The 24145-nt window shown below is 37.8% G+C and overlaps 1 protein-coding gene across 3 annotated transcripts in view; it reads left to right on the top strand.

Annotated features, from left to right (window-relative positions):
* LOC149957341 (secreted frizzled-related protein 5-like) overlaps nt 1-22204 on the top strand; it is a 76739-nt gene extending 54535 nt beyond the window's left edge. For all 3 annotated transcript variants that reach the window (XM_090165523.1, XM_090165524.1, XM_090165525.1), the window contains exons 3-4: nt 17624-17695; nt 18847-22204. In XM_090165523.1, the coding sequence (XP_090021649.1) occupies nt 17624-17695; nt 18847-19367 (593 nt within the window). In that variant the 3' untranslated portion in view covers nt 19368-22204. The remainder of the gene's footprint in view (nt 1-17623; nt 17696-18846) is intronic.
* The last annotated feature ends 1941 nt before the right edge of the window (nt 22205-24145 follow it).

Here is a 24145-nt window from a genome sequence, read left to right as displayed (position 1 = left end):
ATGATTTATTTTTGTTAAAGGATTTATAAACCTTTTTGACACATGAAACTATATACCGGGTTTATGAAGTTAACCAATACGCCACAAGCGAATTGGGCGCTATGTGTAACTCCCAGGTAACGATGGCGAGGTATCTCCTTCATGTTATTTCGTACTCCCTTTAAGGTTTATGCGAATGTGAATTTGTCCAGTGTTCCGAAGTGGTAAATGTCAGGTGTTAAATATTATGGCAAAAAAAGGTAAATACCGACATGACGAATAATACTTTTACTGGCTAATATGCCAAATAGTGGCAAATGATAAATTTTAATAAAACTAAAAAAACATACCATTGAAAAAAAAAATATTTGTGCTATTTTAGACAAATATACTGGTTTAGTTGTCAGGTTTTGGGCTAAAAACTCAATTATAGTTATTTCGTTTGGCTATTTTTCAAAAGATTTTTCCTTAGTTTGAATTTGTCATCTATATATCTTTACGGTGTTTTTAATGGTTATTTTGTAAGAAACTGAAACATTATCTCACATGTAAGTGATGCTACATATCTGAAAGGTATTATTTACAGCATTTAAATGCATTTACTGGTTATTAGTCACTATTAATTGGGGTGGCGGAGTGGTTAGCATTTTAGCCTCGTAGCAAGAGGAGCCGGGTTCGATCCCAACTTGTGGCACTGGGTGAAAACTCGAAATAGGTCTTTTTTCGTTGAGTTTGTAAGTTATCTCCCCACTGGTTTAAGGGGTTTGCCTCCGAGCTCTTCGGTTTCCCCTCCCATAAAAACTTGCTGAGGTTAACGGTAATAGTGAGTGTAGGGAGCTGTTGGCTCGCGTGGCTTGCAGGGCTTGCCACCTAGGAAACAAACACAGCACTGCCCACACAAGGAGAACGCAACCCGTCAAAAGTCGTGGATTTTCTTGTGTACGTTTTTCATTGGCTAGACGCTTTAGCGCCTGCTGCCGTCGGAAGGAGAAATTGTCTTCCCCCCGCCCGTAAAACGTTCATCGTAAAGGCTCATGACGCTCGTCCAATGAAATTCGTACACAGCCCTTCGTTAGCGTGTTTAAAGGCTAGCTGCGTTCTCCTTGTGTTTGTTGCTCCTAGTTGCCACCACCCTCCTGCGCATTGTAACCTGGCCACCTGAATTAATCGCTTTAAAAGTCGATAGATGGCTTCGGCTTAAGGTGGTGCCTTGGGTATTAGCCTAGCTGATTATTATTATTATTTGCCACTTTTTGCCACTGAAATTTACTTTATTCTAAAAAAGTGACACTTAGGTAACACTGAATTTGTCGTTGTTCGTTTTCGGTTTGAACGGAAAATCGGTGCCGCGCGAACGGGGCTCGTAGCGCGCGATTCAACCTACGGTGAGCGACAGCTCTAGAAGCGACCAGGAGATAAATTGAGCGCGAAGGGGCAAAGCGGATAATAATAGGTCGAGAAGAGCTTTGAAAGCGAGAGGGGGGCGGGCGAAGGTAGAGTCCTGTTCTGCTTATCCCGGCATCTGGATGCTTCCCTCGATCTCCTCCGCTGCTCCACTTTCTTCTGCTTTTTTGTGGAAAGGGTCGCGCGCCTCTTTCGACCTTCGCTCCACACCCACAGCATCTCCCCAAACTGCCATCATCCAATTACCCTGATGCCGGGGAAAGCCTCTCCAATTTATGCATGGACATTCTGTATATTTATAAACTATATACATCTAAACATATATATATTTAAGCAATGGGGAATCCATTATTACCGGTTATAGCAAATCTCTTCGTGAAAAATCTAGAGGATACCATATTGAATCCATATCTGATAACCCGATTGCGGATAAATTAAAAATTAAAAATCAGTTAATCGAATCGGATTATCCAAAAACACTTATAGAAACCATATTTGACAGAAACTTAATCAGTATGCCTCCTGATATGAAAAGCAAACCTAAAGAGGAGGTTTTAGTTTTACCCTATATACCTAAAACCACAGAGAAACTTAAACGAATTTTGAAAAATTATAAAATAAACTTAGTATCAAAAACCACTAATATTCTAAAAAATCCAATTTCTCATTTTAACCTAAAATAGAGGATTATGGCATTCGAGGCGTTATTTATGAAATCCCTTGCTCATGTGGGAAAACGTAGTCAGCGAATCAAAAACTTCTATTCTTGGAAGTAAAGGCAGTGTGCCCAAAAAACAAGATTCATTTCAAAATTATTTCGAGGAAGAAGACCAAATATACAGAAACGATCATTTATTCGATATTTTAATTCAATCTAGTATAATACTTTGTTGGTTTCATTCACCTCAGAAGTTTAAATAATAATTATATCTAAAAAATATAAAATTCGGTATATTAAATAATTATTTTAACCCAATTTTATCGATTTTACCCAATTGTTTTGCCAACAAACCGTGATTTTGTCATGCTATTTTACGTAGAGAAAGTTTAAAATTGAGTTGTGAAAAACATTTTTGGTTGCCATGGCAAAACGAATGGCAATTGAAACATTTCCCTTTAGGAGCTTTCAAGGTACATGAAGGTCTACTTAACCCCCGAGTTTGAAAAAAAATTAAAAAGTTTTAATTTATAGATATACAACGGAAATGTAGAATGAACTGAGAAAACAATCAAATTTATTTTTAAAAATCTGCTTAAACCATAAAATGATTTCAATTTCTATTGATAACGTAAACTAAATACGTGTAAAATATTTGGAAAAATATTTTCGTACTACAAAATCGGAAACGTACTTTAAAAGTCCTATTGCATCGGCCGGAACACCACTGGCTGTAATCCATTCTCATGAAGTAGAAATTATAATATGTAATAATAATATCCATTAATTAATTAATTAATTAATAATAATATCATGACTAAAAATTTACCGTCCGTATTACTTAAAAATGTAAAATGTAAAAATTACACTGCGTAGGGATATTTACTTCACGTGGGCTAGAAAATCTAACTTTTTTCGTGGAACTCTAGCTCGCGCTCGTAGATTCGTAAAGGAGACAGTGACGTCAGGGCAACGTTGAAACAATATGGCGGCTTTACTCGATAACAAAATCTATTTTCTAGCAAAATGTAAAATGGTAAAGTTAAAAAAAAAACGCCACTGTATGCGGCGTACCATAGAGTTAAGACACGCGCAAAAAACATCGTCGAAGCAAAGAGTATAAAAACTACGTAACCTAGAGATATAATGAAGGTCGAAAGCAGTAAAGGAAGTTGTAGCAACCGGGGGGGAAGGCACTCAGTGAATTTGCACTTCAAATTTCGGTAACGCAGCGCCACTACGGCAGTATTTAGTACAATAAATAATAAAACCGGAGAAAAATGGCAGTTACGGTGTTGCGGAGGTGCTAAATTTGGCATTTTGGATATTTAATTGTCTAATATCTGTCAATTCAAAAAAGTGACAGTAATTGGTTACTGTTTCGTGATTTTTTTAGTTAGAATTTGTGGATTCGTTGTTTCGGTGTTTATTTTCAAAAAGTGAAGAATAAGGCGTTTGTTCTCTAACGTTGCCAAGTTCTAAAGGTAACCAATTCCTTAAGGAATTTTCAAGAATGTTGAACTAAAACAAAATGATTGCCACTTAAAACTGCCGTAGTGGCGCTGCGGTACCAAAATTTGAAGTGCAAATTCACTGAGTGACTTCCCCCCCCCCCCGGTTGCTACAACTTCCTTTACGGCTTTCGACCGTCATTATATCTCTAGGTTACGTAGTTTTTATACTCTTTGGTCGAAGCACGTTGAAGCAGTCAGCGCCATCTGGGCTCTCGAGACGCTACAAAAAATAACCCCAACGAATATTAAAAATGGAACGGCATTCTTACTGCGTTTATGCGTGGCTGTGTTTTTTTTCTCCCTTTCGTATCCCAATATATATTTAAGGTCACGTATGTTCCCCTTTTTTTGAAGGAGAAAAAAGTTTCGTTTTGCATATCAACCGCCTACTTGCAAAATTTAAGACTGCCAAATTCGCTCTTTGATTTATTCTCACTGTCAAGAGTGGTTTTTTTTTCGTTCAGGCACCGTCTTTTCGAGAACCGGCTGCCCAGAACCAACTTTTTCAGCCGTTCTTTGAAAGTTCAACGGAGCTCTGTATTATTTCGAAGAAGAAGTACAATTTCTTCTCCGGAAAATCACGTCATCCGTTTATGATTAAATAGAAAATTATATACATTTAGAAATATTACGAAAGGAACGTGGATAAAAGTAACTATGTAACAGTGTGACAGGGTTGCCACCGAGGGGTCGGACATTTACCAAAATCCCGTACACTTTGTCTAAAATCGCCAAAATCTCTACGAAATCCCGAAATCCCGTACAAAATAATGGCAAGTGTCCGACCCCTCGGTTGCCACCGTACCTGGAAGAGCCGGAATTACTGGTAAAATTAAGGAACTCAAACACGAATTTTAGCTTTTCCAGGTACTGCGGTTACTCTGTCGCGCAGTTGCCCGATTACTTTTTTGTTTTACTTATTTTCATATTTGAAAATAAGTGAAAAATTAAATAACAAAATAACCAACGAAAATTATTTTATAATTTGTAAATGAGCCTATAAATAGAGCTCGGCGTTTGAATAAGAAATAATCACTTTATTTATTTTTATCCACAAACGAAAATTATCCAGGGAAAAACGATTATTTTACATGTTAAATTGCTATATAGCCGTGGATAATATCCATGGGTAAACAGTTAATCGTAATTTTTATGGTTAATCAAAACTTTAGCGGTTAATTTATCTGTTTCGCCGAGCTCTACCTATAAACGTTAGGCAAAAATCAGGGAATTTTAAGGACCAGTAAGGAAGGGAATTTGAAAAAGGGTCTTTAGAAGTCAGGGGAATATCAGGGAATTTTAAGAACCAGTAAGAAAGTCAGGGAATTTGAAAAGGGGTCTCTAGAAGTCGGGGGAATATCAGGGAATTTTAAGAACCAGTAAAAAGGAAGGGAATTTGAAAAGGAGTCTTTAGAAGTCAGGGGAAAGACCAGGGAATTTTAAGAACCAGTAAGAAAGTCAGGGAATTTGAAAAGGGGTCTTTAGAAGTCAGGGGAATATCAGGGAATTTTAAGAACCAGTAAGAAAGTCAGGGAATTTGAAAAAAGGGGTCTTTAGAAGTCAGGGGAATATCAGGGAATTTTAAGAACCAGTAAAAAGGAAGGGAATTTGGAAAAGGGTCTTTAGAAGGCAGGGGAATATCAGGGAATTTTAAGAACCAGTAAAAAAGTCGGGGAATTTGAATATGGGTTTTAAAAATCAGGTATATCAAGGTTGATTTTGAAATGCTTCGGTACATGTATTTTTCTTGATTTAATTTCCTGGTCTAGCAAATTAAATTTTGAGGCCATTAAAACAAGTTTCGACCGACCGCTAAAGGATAAACGTCAACGTGAAGAAACTCTTAATTTCGCGTTACTAACGCTGCCTAATGGAATAGGTGGTTACTGAACGCAATAAAACCATCCGCATGATTACAAACAATCCACTTCCGCTTGGTCCAGTGTTGACATGGGGCTGTTTCTAACTTCTTTGAAGTAATTCGTCGTCTGCTATGAGGAGTAGAGGAGAAATGCATTATGTCGTTATTAACCAATAAGAGTCTTCATCTTCTTCAGCTGCTTTTCCAATAATGGCCGTTACTCAGTATTATTATAACACACAATGGTTTTCTACAAAGAGTTTTAGCCAAATATTAACGTACAAATCGCATTATGTCAAATTATTCTGAGATTTACTAAATTTTTGAGATATTCGTTGTCATATTTAGATTGCGGACTAAACGAAACCGATAACAATTAGTTTTCAGTTACCTAAATACTGTAGTATAGAGTGTTATCGTCTGATACGATTTTGAAAACTTGGAACGTCACAGCTGTAGTGTTAATAGTGGCCGCCATGACAGTTACCGTTTTTTATCAATAGGCAAATTACAATGGTGACGTCGCAGGGTTTCAGATGACAACACTCTATTGTTATTTTTCATAAGAATGAAAAAAAAATCGATTTATCTCGAAATTCCATTTTTGGAGATAATGCATTTCTAAAACGTAGGGCAGATTTGTCCAACTCCCATACAAAATTTTTATAAAAATCCACAAATCCAATATCCAAGAATTTCGCTAACATAGACAAGTTAGTATGAACTAGGAGCAACAAACACAGCACCCCACACAAGGAGAACGCAACCCGTCAAAAGTCGTGCATTTTCTTGCGTACAGTTATCATTGGTTAGACGCTTTAGCGCCTGCTGCCGCCGGAAGGGGAAAATTCGGAAATTGTCTTCATCCTTTCCGCAAAATGTGCAGCGTAAAGGTTCGTCGAATGAAATTTGTACACAACACTGCGTTACCGTGTTTAAAGGCTAGCTGCGTTCTCCTTGTGTTTGTTGCTTCTAGGTATGAATGACTTTGTTGATACGATATTTTAGCGTTGCCCTCAATCCCCCTCACGCACCTCCCCCTCACGCACCTCCCCCTCACGCACCTCCCCCTCACGCACCTCCCCCTCGCGTACCTCCCCCTCACGCACCTCCCCCCTAAAACTGTGCAATCTCCTTGATGCCCCTACACCTACGTGTCCATACTCTATTGAAGGACCTTTTTCCATGATGACCGCGAAATGTCTCCCGAAGTATAAAGAAATACGCTCTTGGCTCGCCATTTGGCGGGAAAACGAAAATAATTTTTATTGTATTTCGAAGCAAATAATCTGAATCTAGAAAACACTGTTCCCTTTTCCAATGTTTGCCTGGCAACGATGTTCCACAACATCGAAAATGATTCTTGCGAGTTCCTTAGTAAGCCCCCCGTTTTATGTTAACGGTAATAGTTAGTGTTGGGAGCTGATGTCTCGCGTGGCAAGAAGGGCTTGCCTCCACCCTCCTACGCATTGTAACCCGGCCACCTGAATTAATCGCTTTAAAAGTCGCTAGATGACGTAGGCTTAAGGTGGTGCCACGAGTATTAGACTAGCTGATTAATATTATGTCTTCCGCGTTCAACTGGAAAACTGATTGATTTATGAAATCTACGTGAAAATCAAAACGGAAAAAGTGCTGTTCATAATATATGATTCGGAAATTCGACTTGTATAAGTGTTGTATATGTGTAGATGTAATGTGTGTTTGTGTATATATATATATATATATATATATATATATATATCCAGATATATCTATATATGCGAGATGGACACACGTATATGTATATATATGTAATATGTGTGTGTATTCTAGTGCTCGATGTCCTCAGGGACAGATTCCCATGTCAGCGGAGGGTAATTATTTTTAATTTATCCGTCGGTTACGTGCCGTCGTGGACCATTCCCAGAAGATCAGCTCTCCGCGAAACCGGCGTGCGGTTTTGGGCGCGCATCGGCGCACGTGCAAACGCTCGAAGGACATCGAACCGAACGGCGATCGAGAAAGCTTCTGATTGAGACAGTTCGTAGTTGCAACCGCGCATCTCGCTTCTTCTTCTGGAAACTTTCCAAGTACTAGTTCTTTTATTTTTCATACACCTTGAAAGTCGTTTATTAGCGAATCGAAGGTTTGGCGGGGGGGGAGAAAAAGGGGGAGATTAATGGATTTAATCAGCTTGTTAGAACTAGCTGAGCTTTTGGAAGCGAAAGGCGTAATTTAGTGAGCCTTTAATGGCCGAGACAGAGCCAGAGGCCGAATTTAAATGGTCGTCTGATACTTGTGCCGATTCCGCCGAGGCTGCTTTGGCTGCCCTCACACTGTTTTTATTCCTCCAGACTGTCTTTACTGTACAAACGTGATACGCCTTCTTATGGCCGTTTAACACGTTCCTTCCAATTTAGCCGTTTGGAGCTGCGCCGATTATCATTTCCAAACTCGTCTGATTTAAAATGCAAATCTGACAGCGGGAATATTCGCGTCAGTGTCGTTTTATTTTCACGTTGCCATCATTACCGAGAATGAAACAGGCAGTTTTTATACTATTTTCTTACTATTCAAGCAGGGTTCGTACGCGACTTTTAAAACCTGGTAAAGTCAGGGAATTTGAAAATGATTCCAAAAGGTTAGGGAAAAGCAAAGACTATATATCCGCTTCGCTTACTAGACAGGCGTCTCCATACAAAAAACCTGTTAACACTTTCGAAACACGGGAGAAGCCTTTGAGTAGCCGTTAGAGGCGCCACTAGTAGCACTGCTGAAGCGGGGGAAATTTTGACCAGCGTCTGCTATCGTACGCAAGTTGAGCCATTGAACACGGCAGTCTATTTAGCGAAGCGTATATATAGTCTTTGGGGAAAAGTCAGGGAATTTGAAAATGATTCCAAAAGGTCAGGGAATAGTCAGGGAATTTGAAAAGGTTAGGGAAAAGTCAGGGAATTTGAAACTGATACCATAAGGTCAGGGAAAAGTCAGGGAATTTGAAAATGATTCCAAAAGGTCAGGGAAAAGTTAGGGAATTTGAAAATGTTTCCAAAAGGTTAGGGAAAAGTCAGGGAATTTGAAAATGATTCCATAAGGTCAGGGAAAAGTTAGGGAATTTGAAAATGTTTCCAAAAGGTTAGGGAAAAGTCAGGGAATTGGAAATTGATTCCAAAAGGTCAGGGAATTTAAAAATGTTTCCAAAATGTCAGGGAAAAGTCCGGGAATTTGAAAATGATTCCATAAGGTCAGGGAAAAGTTAGGGAATTTGAAAATGGTCCAAATAAAGCGACTAAAATAGCCTGCTTTTCCTCTAAAACAAAAATGCGCGACAAAACCTAATTTTGAAATTGGTCATTGCTTTAATATCCGAGATATCATATAAAAAAAGTATATATTTATCACAGTATTAACTTATTACTGTATATGAAATATCACATTTTCACAGGTAAGAGTCTGATAGAATGACGAAAATAGTCGAAAATATAATAATGGTAAATCTATCATTTATGTAAATTTAATACCTTTTAAACAACCTTTTATAGGAACTGATTTAAATCAACGATTTAAAAAAATAATTTGATTGCAATCACGATTTAAATCGCTTATTTAAATTAAACAACCCTGTTAATATTAAACTGATATACTCCTTACAAAAAAATATATAATCCAACAAATCCATTTTAAAACTTTGGGCGCCACTTTAGCGCCCCCTAGACACTGGCGCCTAAGTTGCCATAAAAATTTAAGTTTCAAATTCCCTGAATTTTCCCTGACCTTTATTGAGGCCCAATTTGATCATTTTGGAACTTTGTATTTTACTTTTATCAGATTTGAAATTTTTTACTTTTCTTAAATTCTTAAAATTACCAGATTTTTTTTGATTTTGCAGGCCTACTTCCAAACTCGCTGACTTTTTCCTGACCTGGGGCCTTGTAGGATTATTAAAGTAAATTAACAGTAAATTCAATCTACCATTGCTTCGGAGTGCCTAGACACTTTGAAAAAAATACACCCGATTTATTATTTCCAAATATTTATATTTTCATAATAATTATTCGATAATTCCCATATCTATCCGATATTTACCGTGCGTATTCGATATTTCCCATATCTATCCGATATTTACCTTGCGTATCCGATATTTACCTTGCGTATTCGATATTTCCCGTATATATTCGATATTTCCCGTATATATTCGATATTTCCCGTATATATTCGATATTTCCCGTATATATTCGATATTTCCCGTATATATTCGATATTTCCCGTATATATTCGATATTTCCCATATATATTCGATATTTCCCATATATATTCGATATTTCCCGTATATATTCGATATTTCCCGTATATTTTCGATATTTCCCGTATATAATCGATATTTCCCGTATATCGATATTTCCCGTACGCATTCGATATTTCCCATAAGTATTCGCTATTTCCTGTATATATTCGATATTTCCCATACTTGTTCGATATTTACCATACTTGTTCGTCACGAAGTTGAAAGTGACGTAATTAACGTGATATCCTCTAAAAAGGTTTCATTATAGAAAGTACATTTATGGCGTACTTACGCTACGAAAAAGTGGAAACACTAACAACAACAAAAATTAGATGGACTTTGGCAAATTTCGAAATATTTATTTGGCGAAACATTTGCGTAACATCTAGGAGCACCCCACATAAGGAGAACTCAGCTAGCCTTTAAGCACGCTAACGCAGTCTTGTGTACAAATTTCATTGGACGAGCCTTTACGCTAAACGTTTTACGGGCGGGAGGAAGACAATTTCCCAATTATCCCCTTCCGACGGCCGCAGGCGCTAAAGCGTCGAGCCAATGAAAATTGTACGCGAGTAAATAGCCGACTTTTGTTCTTCGGGTGTTTGTTGCTCCTAGGTTACATGATCCCGGCCACACTGGCTGGTTGGCGCAGTCTGACGAAAGCACTTTCTTCTAGTCGCTCTGTCCGAAGCAACGGGCCAATTTCTCTCTTCGCTCGGGGGCTTAGTAGCCAATTAATGTGGCTTAACTAATTATGTAGCATGTTCGCTTGCCACGCCCCTCCACTTACACTCAACGATGAATCTTTTGAGAACCCCCTTTTTCGAGTTCCCTTTAAAATTCCCTGGCGGCGGCCCCTGTCGAAGTGCTAGACGGCTGTAGGGAAATGATGTCGGGGGGCAGACAGCGTGACTTCGGGTTTTTCGCCTCTTTATTTCCCGGTTCTTTGGGGTGCTTTTCGCCCTCGGGCCAAGACGATCTCTGGGTAGCGCTGGGGGGTCCCTCCGCTTCTTTTTACGTAATCGAAAGAGAAAAAAATTCAAATCAATATAGACCCGCTTAGAACTAGACATCGTAGGTTTTGAATGCTTAACGAGCTGTCAGCCTGAAACTGGTGATGCTGCTAGAATCCACAAGCCAGAAAGAGATGGGCAATTTTACGATATTATCGCTCAGCTCGCGACTCTTTATAGATCGTTTCAGCAAGAATTTTTTATTTTTTCATAAGGATCCGTCAGCACCATGGTCGAATTTTAAACCGACACTCGAAGGTGGTTGGGCGTCCCCATGGTGTGATTCAGTTTTAGGGAACCAATTAAATATGGAGCTGATTTGGTTTTAGCAGGTTATTTTTTTTAACGTGTGGCGAATTGAAATACGGTGTCATCTGTGTGTTTCCAATAGGATTATTTAAAAGACTTACGAGTATAAACATAAGTGTTTAATATTGTTACATAAGTATGTGGTTTCTTTTCGCCTGTTCTCGGACTAAAAGTGCACTCTTTTTACGCTAAAACGTTTTATTCGCCTGTTCCGGAGATAAGAATTACTCTACCCAAATAATTATTCGCTTGTTCCGGAGTATTAGGGCTAATCTTCTGAAAAGGAGGTGTAAAGGAGTAAATCGGATTTGGTCGTTTGCTAGTCAGAATTGATCTACTAAAAAGGCCACAGACAGCCATTTTGGGAAAACGTTTTTACTCAGACTCAAACTATTCGCCACCAGAGAATAGGAGTAAAATTACGTCATAGCCTTTTTCTTCTTACCATAATGTGACATTTCCTATAGGAACTTGGCAGTGCTACGTCAAAGTTTTTTTTTTCAATAGTTTTTATCGTGGAGAGAAAAATATGACCACAATGGCGGCCATGGCCAAAGCTACGGAGTGCCAAGTCTCTATTCTTCACATGCAAAAATTTTACTAAGAGCTATTCGCAAAACAGACTGCATTACGGGCTTCGTCGCCGTTTTGCGTCCGCTTACTAACGCGTCACACGTAGCCTTTGACAGCGCCTCGCTAGGGGGAGATTTACTAGCTCACAGTAAAATATTCCCCAAAGTGACAAACTTATGGAATAATATTATATACTTATGGTATAACTCTTCCATTTCATACAAAGTTTCTTCAATTATGTATTATTATCTATTACATACGTTATATTTCAATTTAAATTTATTAATTTACCATAATTTTTGTTTACATTGGTGTTTATATTAGGATTCAAAATCTTTTCCTCACCTAAAGTAATTCCACCAACATTTTAAGGGGGCAGAAACATATACCCCCTCCAGAATCTGTCCGAGGACGGAGCGCCATTCTCCGTTGGCGGGAAATACCGAAACTAACGTACAGATTGGCTGAGCGGGGACGCGTGTTGTTCTCCCCTTAAAGGGCCACACCCGTGTTTGAATTTGACCTGTTCCAGAATAGTATTGGTCGTATTTGCTAGCACGTGCTTAATTCGAGCCGAAATTTTCAACCGCCGGTGTGGCCCATTACAGGGTTGGACGTAAGGATTTTTTTTGTTAATAATCAGCCTGCTATCTTAATTTATTTAAGTAGTCACTGACTAGTGGGGGTAAAGAATGGGGGTAAAAACAAGGACAGCCAACATTTTGCTTTCCCCGCCAGAATTAAAATATTAGTTTATTATCCCTTGAGTTACACGACTTTGGCCGATCACGACGAGTTTTTGACTAGTTTAAAATATGTTCATTGATAATATCGTCAAATGACGGATTAATTGGAGATCGAGATTCTGAATCAGAACCTGCAAGAGGTGCAGTGGACTCTCTGGACACTTGATTTTCTACAAGCATGTTGTGATTTCTTTTTAAATGGGATTGATAAGTATTTAGGTAGATCTTTGACTAGTGAGCCCCAAATTTCGATTAATTTTAGCAGTCAGAGCATGTCCCAGTTAGTTAAGAATATGAGAAAACATTAATTTTAAACGCACTAAATACTAAATCAGAAACTAGTTTTTAAAGTAACTAGCGCCAATCACCGTCATAAATAAAATAGGTGGTAGAACTTAAAATTGTAGGAATAAACAAATATACTAAGCCTTTGTAGCAGTGGAATAACTATGGTTTCCGGGATCGGAGCCCAACGAAAATCATTTTGGTTTGTCATTTATAACAAATTCCGTTAAGGGGGAAGCTTTGGGACCAGTTTTTAGAATCAGTTAAATACGTTAATGGCTAATACTAATTTTCATATCCTTAAAAGGAAGACAATGTCGAATCTCATTTACTTCCAATCCACCTTACGGTGTGCCCCTAACCCTAGAAGTCAATCAAATGAGGCCGATATTCTATTGGTTACTTAAAAACTGACCCAAATTGACCCTGGTGCACGCCAGTAGTATCGATCGGATTTTGGTTCGCTGGGGGGAACATAATTGAGAGATAAAAATAATATAAACAATTGTATATACAACCCTTCCTTTTTGGTTTGGGCACATGACTCCTGTGCACCAGTGGCTTAGCCGAGGAAAGGCGCAAATAAGTTTTCTCGATCATCGCATTAGTTAAAATTAACTCTGCTCGATTAAAAATGTGGCTCAATTCAATTGAGCACACTCCTGCGGGCTCGAAAACGAGGGGAGCGCGGCCAGCTGACCGCTGGCATGTAGTGATTACCTCTTCGTCAACGGCCTTCCCGCCCCTCCTGGGCTGCCGCGTCCCTTTGGGAGCGTATTTAGAGCTGGCAGTGTTGGCGCGTGATCTGAAAGGTAAAATGCGGACGATCGGAGATGACAATCTCTGATTAAGAATTCCGATCCACGGCTGCCTATTTTAAGCATGGTTACCGTATCTCGGAGGTAGACGTCTTATTAAAATGTTGGTTTTTAAGACCTCTTGATAAATGGTCTCATAGTACAGCCACTCTCAATCGCTCGCCTTCTGGCTTATTTCATTTTTTTAATTCACATAATACCATAAGTAAGATATCATTGGTAAAAAGTTAAGTATGCCAGTACTGCACGATTTGGATTAAAGTGTCGCAAAATAATTTGAATTATTCGTAACAAATTTCAGGTAGCACCTCCCCGTCATGAGAGCGGATGCAACGACTGATAATTTGGCATTTTAATAATCAGTTAGGCTAATAACCAATTAAGGCACCACATTAGGTCCAAGTCATCGAGCGACTTAAAATGCCATAAATTCAAGTGGCCGGGTTACAATGCGTAGGAGACTGCTATAAAGCCCTTCATGCCACGCGAGCCGTTTAACTATTACCGTTAACCCAAACAAGTTTTTAAACTCTAAAATAATTAAAACCCACTTTTCTACAATAAACGTTTTATTTAATAACTTTACAACTAGATTCACCGCTTCATCAACCTGATAATTTGGCAAAATAGTGATTCAATAATTCATCACTATTTGGACAAATTAAAGGTTATTTTTCCTGGTGCAAGCTTTTTAATTTTCGAATAGCGTGTTTAGGTTTCAAATTAGGGTTGAATAAAACCCCATTTAAAAAAAACTCAAAAACCCGGTCTTAAACACTGCTTTATTTTACTTTTAATCTATTTTTAACTTTCGTTTAACCTTGCATACATATTACATATTAACTAAAAATTAAGTCTCACGTAACCAGAACAAAGTTTTAGTTTTAGTTTAATTTTTGATTTTGTATAAATGCAAGGTGACCAGGAAAATGCCAAATTTTATAGAATAATTTTTAAATTTTCAAGCGAATTAAAGGAAAATATAGGAAAAACCATAAACAAAAAAAATAAAGGATGAAGAAGGGTTCACGGCGATAGAATGTTTTTGTATACTACATGAGAAAATCTAGGGGGTTAATAGGAAGGTATTGACAATATAGGAAATGTGATCACCTTGTAAATGTTTTAGAAATGTAATCATTTCGGTAAGAAATTTTACAAACATTTTGGAAAAATTGTTAGTTAAAAAAACCAAATTATTACATACAATCTTTAGGGATTTGTGTGTATTACGATCACCTACTGTGTAGCCGCCGCCGCCGCCGTACACACAATTGCTCGCGGTCAGTGGTGCAGTCCTAAAAAACAAAGAACCGGGGCGCTACCTGGGTACGGCCAACTTCGATTTCGCGCATAATCGAAATTGGCTGTACCGCCCGCTATAAATTTACGTCCAACTTCGATTATTGGCGTGATCGAAGCTGGCCGTTACTAGGTGACTATTTGAAATTGTTATGGTATTTCCCTGCGGACAAAATTTATAACAAATTCACAAACCCTTTATTCGAAAAAAATGAATTACGAAATAGAAGCAAAGCGCGCTCTGGCAAGTTGAAAAAAAGAGGCAGGGCACGCCCTAGCAAAATGGAAAAACCAAGGCGGGGCGGCGCCCTGCCTTCGAAAAAAGCACCGGGGCAACGCCCTGGCCCGACTACACCACTGCTCGCGGTACGTTAGTGGTACAAAGGCAATTGATATCTTAATCGGTAGGCACTATTATAACCTCGACGGGATTTTCATATTTTTTGGGATCGTGGCCCTGGAAGTGGGGTATTTGCCCATTTAAGTTATTTTTGGCGATTTTCGTCAAAAAATGTATTAAAATTGAGAGTTTTTGGCCAATTGATACAGGTAACAGGCACCATATAACTCGTTTGCGTTTCGCTACCTTATTTCCATAACCAGGTAACTCGAAAAATTTGATTTGTCTAAAAATTAATTTAAATGAACGTGTTCACGTATCGCTACCTTATTTCCAAAACCAGATAACTTGATAAATTCGTTTTCGATAAACTCCCTCTTGGGTTTAAAAGTTAAAGTACAAAATGATTGGAAATTTGTTCAAATATAAATTTAATATTTGAAATATAGTTAATACATGGGGGGATTGTGTGTACTTAAGTATCCGGGACATCTTGTTTAAAAAAGAAAACACACGGTTTAAATCATGCCAACCCTGTTTCAAATAGACGTTTCAATAAATGCCGTTCTCTCCCGCCCACCCCCTCCTACGCGCGTGCGCGCGAGTAACTGAATAAAATAATAACGTGTTTATGTTAGATTTATTGTTAAAAATGAGAGCGCGCGCGTTTTTTTCTTTCAGGAGGCGCGTGCGAAATTGAACGAGCCCTTTTATATTGAAATATTAAGCAGCACGCTTTTACAAGTATGTCCTGGCTCTCGGTATTACTACTTCTAGGCAAATCGCTGAACAGGTTTTATTTAAGCGTCTATTGGAAAATAACCAACTTCTGAAACTATCGCAATAGCAGGGCTCCCACCAAGTCCCTTAAATACCCAAAAGTCCTTATTTTTCTTCAAGGTCAATAATCTACCCGTAAAATCGGGATTTGGTCCCAAAAGTATCCGGTTTCATGAAATTCAGGGAAACCATCATAGGCTTAAAATATTTTTATACATCTGCTCAAGGACTGTTTGCAAATTAGTCACATCCGAGAATTAACGATAAAATAGCAAATAAGGGAGCGCCACAAGCTTGGTAACAATATTAAATTGAAAGTCAGTTTTGGAATTTAGTTAAAAAAAGATGTCATTTTGATTTACATTTGTACCTATTTGGTTCGAATTTTGAAAAATTTGGTCCCTATTTTTGCTAGTATTTATTGCAAAAGTACCAATTTTCCCTAATTTTTTTATAGATTTTGGTGGAAGCCCTGCAAGAGTCAAATTTACCTGCCAATAATTTATTTAGCCGAATAAACTTAACTTTTACCAAGCTTCAGCTTTGAATGTGACTTGTTATTACACAGGGTTGCCACGGTACCTGGAAAACCTGGGATTCCTGAAAAAGTCAGGGAATTTGATTATGGGTATAAAAATCAGGGAAATATCAGGGAATTAAAAAATAGTCCAAAAATCAGTGAAATGTCAGGGAATTTAATTTCGTTGGCAAGTAGGAAACTTTTTCTAAAATATAGGTGAAAAATACAAAATCTTGGCACAGAATAAGTCAATGAAAACGTGGAAAAGTCAGGGAATTTAGTTGTGAAAAAACGGTGGCAACCCTGTTACACCCATATATCAAGAAGTCTTTTAGCACCCCCCCCCCCCCTCTTGAGTTTTTCTGTATCCGCCACTGGTTGAGATGATAGGCGGGTTTCATTGTCCAGCTTTCCCTCATCACGAGAAGGAGGGGGAAGGAATACTGTCACCGGTGTGCTCTTCAATTCCGACGCCAGTTCTAGGGAATCCATCAGATACCAAGTCGCTCTAATGGACTTTCAAATACAGCTCATGCATAGTTAGCTACGTAATGGTTTATATAATGATTGGCTTTGCGTGGCGTTGTGGAATTTTATAGCAAAATAAAGTGATTTTTAAAACAGAATCATGGAATTTATTTAGATAACTGGATGATTCTGGTAATTTACTTAGGTAAATTAATAATTTAAATAGATAATACTGGTAATTTATTTAGGTTAATTAAAAATTTAAATAGATAATACTGATAATTTACTTAGGTAAATTAATAATTTAAATAGATAATACTGGTAATTTACTTCGGTAAATTAATAATTTAAATAGATAATACTGATAATTTACTTAGGTAAATTAATAATTTAAATAGATAATACTGGTAATTTACTTAGGTAAATTAATAATTGAAATAGATAATACTGATAATTTACTTAGGTAAATTACTAATTTAAATAGATAATACTGGTAATTTACTTAGATAATACTGGTAATTTACCTAGATAATTCTGGTAATTTATATATATAAATATCGTAAATAACCTAAGTAATTCTGGTAATTTACATATATAACACTGGTAATTTACATAGATAGCTCTGGTAGTTTACGCTGATTTAACGTAAAAAATCATATCGAAGAAAATATTGTTCTATCGTGTGAAGGTAGTATGATAGCTACCTCTTTTATAAGACAGATTCTTGCTGTTTCATTGTTTCTTTCGCTAGTATTATTTTAATTTGATAAATATCTTTCTTTTCAGCTTCGTGTACTGTTTGCCAGCAGCCAGAAACGTACGAAAATATAATAGACAACTACTGTAGGGCGGATTTCGGTGAGTTTCACTTTTTATTGCAATTTGTTTCCACCTTCTCAGCTAGGAGCAACAAACACAAGGAGAGCGCAGCCAGCCTTTAAACACGCTAACGCAGTGTTGTGTACTAATTTCATTGGACGAGCCTTTACGCTGAACATTTTAGGGAAAGGGGGAAGACAATTTCCGAATTTTCCCCTTCCGACGAAAGCAGGCGCTAAAGCGTCTTACCAATTGAAAACTGTACCCAAGAAAATCCACGACTTTAGACGGGTTGCGTTCTCCTTGTGTGGGGTGCTGTGTTTGTTGCTCGTAGTTCTCAGTCATGAGTATTACATATCGGTTACGCATTATCCGCATTCAAGTTCCTGGTTGATCTTGACCTAGTCAGCTTCCAGATTAATTCACTTTCAGTGAATGTCTCCGTGTAACGTTTCTCGAACCCAACCATTTTTAACTTCAACTAGTCTAGAACTATCGATTCGCCAATTGCTTCAGGGAAACAAACATTTAGAAGGAAGCCTTTCGAGGTTTTATTTTAATGTTTTATTTCTACCAGATGGTGCCAAATTAAACCTATTTTCGAGAGATGCATAATACCCTATTCAGACGAGGCTAATAAAACTGGGTTCAGTAAACCAAAGTTGAATTTTTATAGCACATTGCAGTATAGCTAAATAAGCTCTGGTTTCAAAAACGGGATCTAAACCCGGGTCTGTAAAGAGTATTACAATGCTTAAAAATATTTTTCAAATGGTGAAAAATTCGCCGTACAAATTTTTTTTTCACTGTGTTTAAATATTTTTTTGTTTTACGTTTATAATGGTGGCGCCATCTATTAAGACTTCGGGTATTAAAATATCGACCCTTCAATGTAGAGCTCGGCGTTTGGATAAGAAATAATCACTTTATTTATTTTTATCCACAAACGAAAAATATCCGGGAAAAAACGATTATTTTACATGTTAAATTGCTATATAGCCGTGGATAATATCCATGGATAAACAGTTAATCGTAATTTTTATGGTTAATCAAAACTTTGGCGGTTAATTTAGCTGTTTCGCCGAGCTCTACTTCAATGGTATTTCACGGTGAAAAGAGCGTCTCCCTTCCCTTACGCGTATCGACCTATTAGGAAAAAATTGTCGTAGCATATTTTTTTGTCATTTCAGTGATAAAAACCCGAGTCAAGCGAATAAAGAAAACTCAGTTAAAATGCAAAAAGGGCAAAGTGTTAAAACTGCGAGATGGCATCTCCAAGAAGGACTTCCGTCGCCCGACGCTTCAGCACCGGAATTTCACGACGTGTTGCGCCAACGTCATCCGCAACGTCGGCAAAAAGGGCCGCCTCCTGATCATGGGAATCCGAAGTCCGCACAGCCACCATCAAGGTCTGCGCAGGAACACGATGCCAGCGGCGCCCCGGGAGCGCGGGCCGGCCACGAGCGCCCAGGACGAAGAGTACTTGCCCACCTTCATCATGGAGTGGGGCAAAACCAGAGACTTTCGCAAAGCCGTCAAAATGATGAGCAAAATTGACTGCGCGAACCCCAAGCTTCTCTCCGAGACCATGATCTCTGACAGCGGGATGGCGCCGAGGAAAGCGACACCCGCCAACCCCACCGGCGTCAAGGTCAAACAGAGGTCGCCCATTAGGAACGACAACAAGGACAATAAAAAAGCGAAACTGTGATCGAAGTCTCGAGGTGATTCCGCAAAGGGCACGTTGAAGATTTAGGAAAGAAGTACCCCCTTCAATTGGCTCTTTGTGGCGAGTTAATAGTGGACAGTGACGTTTGTTAACTGCTCGGCAAACGCCTGTTTTGTGAAAGTTCCTTTTTTGTTTTAATTCGAATCGACTAAATGGAAAGCTCCCATTTTTATTTCTTTTTATATGATAACTACAAGTTGAGATATTGCCCTAGGTTGAGTTCGTACCAACAGATTTTCTTACACTCGGTAGGAAGGCGTTGAATAATACCTCTTGGGAATTGTTAAAGTTCAATGTAATTGCTGCTGATCCGGATCGTTCCTAGCTATAAAAAGTTGCTGGACACACGATCGCCAATAGTGCGCGTGGACAATTAGACTAAAAAATATTAGTAAGTGGTACAAGACAAGGAGGAAGTAGTGAAATTCATTATAAGATGGCTACTTATAGTAAAGAAATTTGGAATGAACTTTGAGCTTGTGTGAAGTGCTCTTTCTGTTCTAATACGTTTGATACCGAACTTAAAAGAAGTTATTCGCGGTGTACTGCGAGAAAGTTAATAATGAAGAACCATGGATTTTTCATAACTGCCCCTTCACGTGAAAATAGAGAACCATATAAAGCATCCAGAATGTGTAAGGGTTAACACAGAATATATGGGCAGTTAATTTAGTACTATGCTTTCAGTGAGAAAAGCGTAACAAATAGTTTATTCGCGACCCTCAGCGTGACGATGCACTGACAAATAAATATAAGAAACAACCGATAAAATATCGGACATTTGAAAAATGCTTTTTTTTGTAAATTACAAGAATCGTGAGAGAATGTCTTCGTTTTTTAATCGATCTCACGCGCAGTTGGTCTCCTGTTTTTAAAGATGGACTTCTTTGTTGTTAAAGAAAATATTTTAATCGTGAAGTGTTTCATATTTATACTTTGTTTGGTTTAAAATAATTCGGAAAATAATTTCACGAATTAATTAAGCAACGTGGCAAAATTTTGGAATTAGAGCAAACTAGTCTCAATACTTAATCCTCAATAGAATATTAATTATTTCTGATTTAAAAATTAACCGAAGTAATGACTTAACAAAATTTTTGTTTAATCTTAGATTATCATTTTTCGTTTAAATGTTTTACCGTTCTTTTTACCTTTATGCATTTATATAAAAACATTTTGCCCAGATAATTATTTTCTGTTCGTAAAAACTGTTCGGATGATTATCATAGAACCGTTAAAAACTGGCCATCCCAACACTAACAATCACTCCATTATTTACAATCCTTCATCTAGGAGACAAGGATATTGGATTATACGATTATTATATCATTATCCGTTATCCGATACAAACGCATTTCGGAATTATTTATTATTGAGTGCACGAAGTTTTCCAATATACGCGGGTGGTAAAAAATCAATTCCGACTGATTGACATTTTCGACAATTGTTGTGTATGGTTGTATCAGTGGCTCTCGGATTACTGTCGTTTCGTATTTTAATGAACTATAAAAAAGATGTCAGCTTATAACGTTGTACCCGCGATTATTCTTAATAACTTACATGATTTCTTATAAAGTAGAGGATCTGCTTGAGACGGATAATTACAAAATCATTAGAAATAAGAATAGCTATATATGTATATATTTTTTGAATGAACGATGGAAAATCGAGGGCCACCTCCATTTAGCAGGTTTTTACGCCATCCTGAGTTATTTCATAATTCGAGGCAAGTTACCGAAATATGTTCCTTTTTAAAAGACAACATATTGTGAAAAACGTGAAAAAAACACTTGTTAAAATTGTAAAATAGTTAGAAAATAGCCGATAGAAAAATCATAATATTGGAAGGTTTTGCTTACTAGGATCGAAGAAATAGTGACGGTCCAGCAATTCTTGACTCCTAAAAAAATGTGGTTCTCCATTCATTTTCTGTTGGAATAGAAACCCAAACTAGTAAAAAAAAAGTTGTAAAAATAGTAAATGTAGGATAGGAAAGCTTGTTCTTTAGCCGCTGGATTTCAGTTTGCTAAGCAGACGATTCGTCATTTTAAAACTTTGTGAATAAAAGTTGCTACGGTTTCCAGTTTTCATTGGTCAATAATACTGTCAACCAAAAGACATTAGCATTCATATCCAAAATTAATTTAACCTAAACCTAACGCAAATTAATCACAACAGACGAAAAACTAAGACTAGCCATAAATTCTCCATTTTCATTGACCCGGAGGAGAAACAAGATGACGTATTCCACAGCCGATGAAATTGGGAACCACAACTACGGACGCTGGGTGGTTCCGTGTTCACTGATAAAACTAATTGGTAGTAACCTTTGAGCGAGGGTAGTTTAGGATTACCGAAAGATTTAATCGACGTCTTCGTAATGAAAAACTTATATTTATATTATTAACAAATGTGACTTCGAAGCATTTCAGAGAAAGGGTGGCCCACTGAAAGAGGACAAATATATTTTGGAAGTTTGGAGCTGTGGGCTGGTGGAAATTATTGAATGTTCGTACGCTTGGTGTTGTCGGTACACCTTAAAAATGTATTATTTTGGAAATTAACGACATATTAATTGTTCTATTTTACGAAATTGGTGCCAAACGATTGTATTCAAAGCGCTTTTGGGAAGAAGTGACTTTGGTTCGTGTAAAATATATGAAGTGGATTTTCGTTTGTAAATTCGAACTGTTATCGTCATTTCGTTCGCTATTGTCAATTTGTGCCATAATGTTCTAAATATATATATATATATATATATATAAGAAAAATTGAAATTAAAAAAATGTGCGAAACAAATTAAAAAGCTTCCATCGTATCTCGTCCTATGTTGTAAAGTTTCTTCGATGTTTCTATTTTTATATAAATAAAGTACTTTTAATGTTCAAATTTGGTATCACACCCACATTCTTTCATTGATTATTATTATTTACAGGGGTTCTAATTTCATGTCAAAGTTCGACTTTTGTTCGGATAACCTAACAGATTGACCATTTTCAACTTCTCAAATGACGCATCTAAAAAGTAAAATTTCTGGCATAATAAATTTCTTGCATGCGGTATTTCTGGCATAAGAAATTTCTTACATGTGGAATTTCTGGCATAAGAAATTTCTTGCACGCGGCATTTCTGGCATAAGAAATTTCTTGCACGCGGCATTTCTGGCATAAGAAATTTCTTGCACGCGGCATTTCTGGCATAAGAAATTTCTTGCACGCGGCATTTCTGGCATAAGAAATTTCTTACATGCGGTATTTCTGGCATAAGGAATTTCTTACATGCGGTATTTCTGGCATAAGAAATTTCTTACATGCGGCATTTCAGGCATAAGAAATTTCTTGCACGCGGCATTTCTGGCATAAGAAATTTCTTACATGCGGCATTTCAGGCATAAGAAATTTCTTGCATGCGGAATTTCTGGCATAAGAAATTTCTTGCACGCGGCATTTCTGGCATAAGAAATTTCTTGCACGCGGCATTTCAGGCATAAGAAATTTCTTGCATGCAAATGTCAATTCTAAGCTATGAAATTTCTCGAATTTGAAATTCCGGACTTTAGGCATTTCTGGAATATGAAATTCCGGGTTTAAGGCATATCTGGAATATGAAATTCCGGGCTTTAATCATAGCTGGAATATTAAATTTCTGGCTTATGCCATTTCTGGAATATGAAATTTCTGGCTTATGCGATTTCTGAATAATGAAACTTTTGGCATATGGCTTTCCTGGAATAATATATTTATGGAATATGAAATATCTAGCATATGGCCTTTCTGTAATATGGAATTTCTGGCATATGGCAATTCTGGAATACGAAATTTCAGACGTATAGTCTTTCTCTAATAAGAAATTTCTGGCATATGGCAATTCTGGAATATGAAATTTCTGACATATGGCTTTTCTGGAATAAGAAATTTCTGGTCCGTAAATGGTCACGGTGTGCAATAACTGGTGGTTTTACCGGGGGTCGGGGTCCGGCTCTTGTAACATATAAAGACGGTGGCGCACTGGGATATGTTAGCTGTGATCAAATGGTCCTATCTCCAACTTCGACTTCGGTCAGGTATGTGCTGGAACTGGGTTTTGGCTCGGGCTAACGAAGAGGGTCCAGACATACTGGCCTACTTGGCGGAATTGGAAGCCTGCTGTGGGGCGGCGGCTCTTGGTATTAAGCGCTGTGACCCTGTTTCCCGGACCTTTGGAACCCGCGGGGATTTCTGGTGACAATTGTGGAGGAGCCTTTTCTCTTAAGGCACTCTACCTATATAGCAGATCTTTTTATTAACAATTACAATATTAGACAGATACTACATTAAATCTTACTCAAAAGGCAGAGAAGGAGAAGCTTAACCGAAACTATTCCTGACAAGAAGTTTCGAATTTGAAATAGTAACAGGCTCGCCGCCGGTGAGTGACTGAGAGTGTCAGGCTATGGTAGAATCGCAGACTTTTTTCAAAAATAATTTTCAAAGAAAATTCGTACTGCCCAAAAGTCGGCTCAATATTATTGACATGTACGACAGCAATCGTACGTTTGCTAACGCTATACAACGTGCAGTGCGAATACCAAAAATACTGTCGCACTGCAAAACCAACAGAGACCAGAGGAGAGTCACAAGACGTTAGATGGAGTTCCAAAACGAAAAGATGCAATGGCTAGTTATCCGTGAGTGTAGGCTCTCTCAGGGGCGTAGGAACCAGGGGGGGGGCAAAGGGGGAAATGCCCCTCCCTAGAATTTTGCTGGGAGGGGCAACTAATG

The sequence above is a fragment of the Leiobunum rupestre genome, chromosome 2 (assembly GCF_980474605.1).
Source record: "Leiobunum rupestre chromosome 2, qqLeiRupe1.1.hap1, whole genome shotgun sequence".
NCBI classification, from domain to species: domain Eukaryota; kingdom Metazoa; phylum Arthropoda; class Arachnida; order Opiliones; family Sclerosomatidae; genus Leiobunum; species Leiobunum rupestre.
The sequence above is the reverse complement of the archived record's forward strand: the minus strand, read 5'-3'. Positions and strand labels throughout refer to the sequence as shown.